Source organism: Quercus suber, unplaced genomic scaffold (assembly GCF_002906115.3).
Source record: "Quercus suber isolate HL8 unplaced genomic scaffold, Cork oak 2.0 scaffold_16, whole genome shotgun sequence".
NCBI lineage: Eukaryota > Viridiplantae > Streptophyta > Magnoliopsida > Fagales > Fagaceae > Quercus > Quercus suber.
Genome location: NW_027069481.1, coordinates 2,373,342 through 2,376,517, shown reverse-complemented (window position 1 = coordinate 2,376,517; position 3,176 = coordinate 2,373,342). Strand labels below are relative to the sequence as shown.

At 38.7% G+C, this 3,176-nt stretch overlaps 1 protein-coding gene across 1 annotated transcript; it reads left to right on the top strand.

Moving 5' to 3' along the window:
- Positions 1-1,589, top strand: LOC136071397 (uncharacterized). The gene is made up of 3 exons (XM_065782628.1): positions 1-318; positions 364-684; positions 888-1,589. The coding sequence occupies exons 1-3, from the start codon at positions 1-3 to the stop codon at positions 1,587-1,589; spliced, it is 1,341 nt and encodes a 446-aa protein (XP_065638700.1).
- Positions 1,590-3,176: the final 1,587 nt, after the last annotated feature.

The following is a 3,176-nucleotide window of genomic DNA, read 5'->3' as shown; positions in this document are numbered from 1 at the left end:
ATGGATAGGTCTCAATCTTTCATTGCTCCACCATTTTTTTATGGTAATAACTATGCCTTTTGGAAAGTCCGAATGAGGGCATTTTTGTGTTCCATGGATGAAGCTGTGTGGGATGCAGTTGACATAGGTTGGACAAAGCCAGTGGATTCTAAATCCACTTGGGACAAGGCAACTCTTGCGGTAGCTAATGCAAACAGTAAAGCATTGAATGCCATTTTCTGTGGTATCTCTCTAGAAGAATTTCACAAGATTTCTCATATTATTGTTGCTAAAGAAGCATGGGAGATTCTGGAGACGACATATGAAGGAACCAAGAAGGTGAAAGACACCAAACTTCAAATGCTGACCACTCGCTTTGAGCAGCTAAAGATGGATGAGGATGAGTCCTTTGACTCTTTTTATAGTAAACTAAACGAGGTGGTCATTGGAAAATTTAATTTGGGGGAAAAGACGGAGGAGTCTAAAGCTGTAAGGAAGATCCTTCGGTCACTACCAGAAAGTTTTTGTGCTAAAGTTACAGCCATTGAAGAGAGCAAAGATCTTGATGAAATCAAGGTTCAGGAGCTGGTCGGTTCTCTACAGACATATGAGTTGTCTCTTCCTTCAGCAAAGAAGAGCAAATCCTTTGCTCTTAAGACAATTGATGAGAAGATAGGGTCTCATGAATCTTCGGAAGAGGATACAGTAGATAAAGATGTGTGGTGTACCTTGTAAAGAACTTCCGGAAATTCCTAAAGCTCAAGAATAGTGGAAAATTTGGTAACAAAAGAAAATTCCAGAGTGCCAAAAAAGAGAAGAAAGACTTCCGAAGAAAAGATGGTAAAGATTTCCAATCCTCACAAGGAATTACATGTTTTGAATGTAATGGGCATGGGCATTTTAAAAAGGAATGTCCAAACTACTTGAAGTCGAAGGGAAAGGTGTATGCCACTACTTTAAGTGATTCGGACTCATCAATTTTTGATTCTGACGAGAGCTGTGATGGAGAAGGAAATTTCTCCGCATTCATGACCATTGTTCATGTGGAATCCTCAGATGACTTGGATACACTTGTGAAGGAGCTTGGTGAACATTTTGATTTGGAATCTATTGGAGTTGTAGAGGAATCTGAAGCTGAAGAGGATGAAGGTACTTTGAGTATTCAAGAGAATTACACTTTACTTCTTGAGAGATCAGGTGAGTACGCAAGGGTTGCAAAGATGGCAGTAAAGAAGATGAAAAGGACTGAAGAGGACTACAAAAGTCTACTGGCTAGATATAAAGAGGCTAAATGCGAGATTGAGACACTAAATGGAGAGTTATCGGAAGCTTACACCAAAGTAAGATTCCTTGAGCAAGAAATGGTGCAAGCGCAAGCCAAGATTGAAAGGGTCTCCTCCAGAAAGCTGGAAGATGTTATCTCGTCTCAAAAACATTTTTCAGATAAGTCTGGAGTAGGGTATACTGGAGGAAGTAGCTCATCAGGCAAAGCTATCAAAGAAGTGAAATTTGTGAAGGCCAAAGAGCCTACTGTAGAAGAAACCATCCCTGAGAATGTTAAGGCTGAGAAGAAGAATGTGAGTGAGCAACGGATGGTGAATAAGCCCTGAAATCAATCTATGGGCAGACACGAAACCAGAGCAAGATCTCTCTCAAGACCACAATGGGGTCCTAGAACTGAGTATGTGTGTCACTATTGCGGACTACGAGGGCATACTAGACCCAACTGTCAAAAGCTGAGAGCAGACAACAATGCAAGCGCACCTCGGTCACGAGGAAGAAGGAATGACAAAAGGTCTTGGGGTGGTGGGAAACCAAGAAGTCAAAACAATGATCCAGAAATGTCGGACGTGATAAAGATGATCGCTGCCTTCACCACCTGCTTGAAGAGCTTCAACAGGAGGTTTGAAAGTCCTAACTCTCGTACCCAATCCATCAAGGATATCACCCCAAACACACGTGACGTGTGGGTGACAAAGGGTACTCATGCATAAGCATCATAACATGTCCATGCATCAATTCTTCCTATGCTTTGTGGATATGATTGATTATTTGCGTTGTGTTTTGAGTATATGTTTACTTTGTGGTTTGTTTGTGTTCAAATTATTTTCTCATTGTCTTGTTTTTTATCACTCTTCTACTGTTTTTGTGTCAAAAATCCAAAAACACATAAAAAGTTAAAAATCCAAAAAGTTTGATCACTTTGTTGAGTTTTGTCCCAAAGCATGTTTTGCCCTGTACTTTTGTACCAATGGCTTTGTGCATTTAACGAGCTCAGCTTATCTCTCATGCACTCATATCACTGTGGAAGAAATTCTGAAATCTATGTGATTGTTGTAAATAGATCTTCAACCTTGTCATGAATGATTAGTGAATGGTTTTGTTGATCTTGAGACATGCATAGACTCATGCCTATATATCTTCCCACTCTTTATTTTTTATGCTTTTAAAGAGCTCTCTAAATGTAAATCTTAAAATGAAAAGAGATATAGAGCTGCAAAACCCTGTCGCACATACTAGTATTTGACTAGGAAAAAGAGAAAGCGACCAAAATAAAATGTATGAAAGATGCCCAAAAGCCAAAGGCTAACTCATTAATTGAAATATCAAAAATTTCAAGCATCTATCTCTCAATGAGAGTTTCTTTGCTCAAAATTGGCAAATGATATGTGTATATAGAGCCAAATGAAAAGCTTCAAAAAGTTGTTATCAAGTTCTTGTGGGAGGTCATATATGCATGCTTCTAAAATTGAGATAGGTAACATAATCTAGTGCTAGTTGTGTATGCCTTGATTGAATTGATCATTGAAGCTTCACATTGGACTAAGAACTATCTCATTTTTTATACCCACACACATCACACAAGTCTAAGTTCAACGAATGCCATATTTATTTATGTGATTGTACTTGTTTAAATGTGTTTTCACATGCTCAATCTTTGTGGGTCAAACACAAAAAGATTTTTGAGTGTTTTGTTTTGTTTTTGGAAAGTACTTTGCTTTTACAAAATTGTGAAATTTTCTCAAAAACAGTGTTGCCCTGTTTTGGCGACTAAGTCGCGGGTCATCACAGTCGCAAGCCCTAGTCGCGAGCTCAATCAGAGATTTTCGCAACTTACTGGTGAGTCAATACTCTAGTCGCGAAAAAGACTTAGAAAATTTTTGAAAAATTTGAGTTTTTGCTCTATTCGCGGCTCA

What these genes read in the sequence shown, in the direction of transcription:
- LOC136071397 (XM_065782628.1), top strand. Translation starts at nt 1, where the DNA reads ATGGATAGGTCTCAATCTTTCATTGCTCCACCATTTTTTTATGGTAAT. An exon ending in CATATGAAGGAACCAAGAAG is followed by an intron (nt 319 to 363) that starts GTGAAAGACACC and finishes CGCTTTGAGCAG; the next exon opens with CTAAAGATGGATGAGGATGA. An exon ending in AATCTTCGGAAGAGGATACA is followed by an intron (nt 685 to 887) that starts GTAGATAAAGAT and finishes CATTTTAAAAAG; the next exon opens with GAATGTCCAAACTACTTGAA.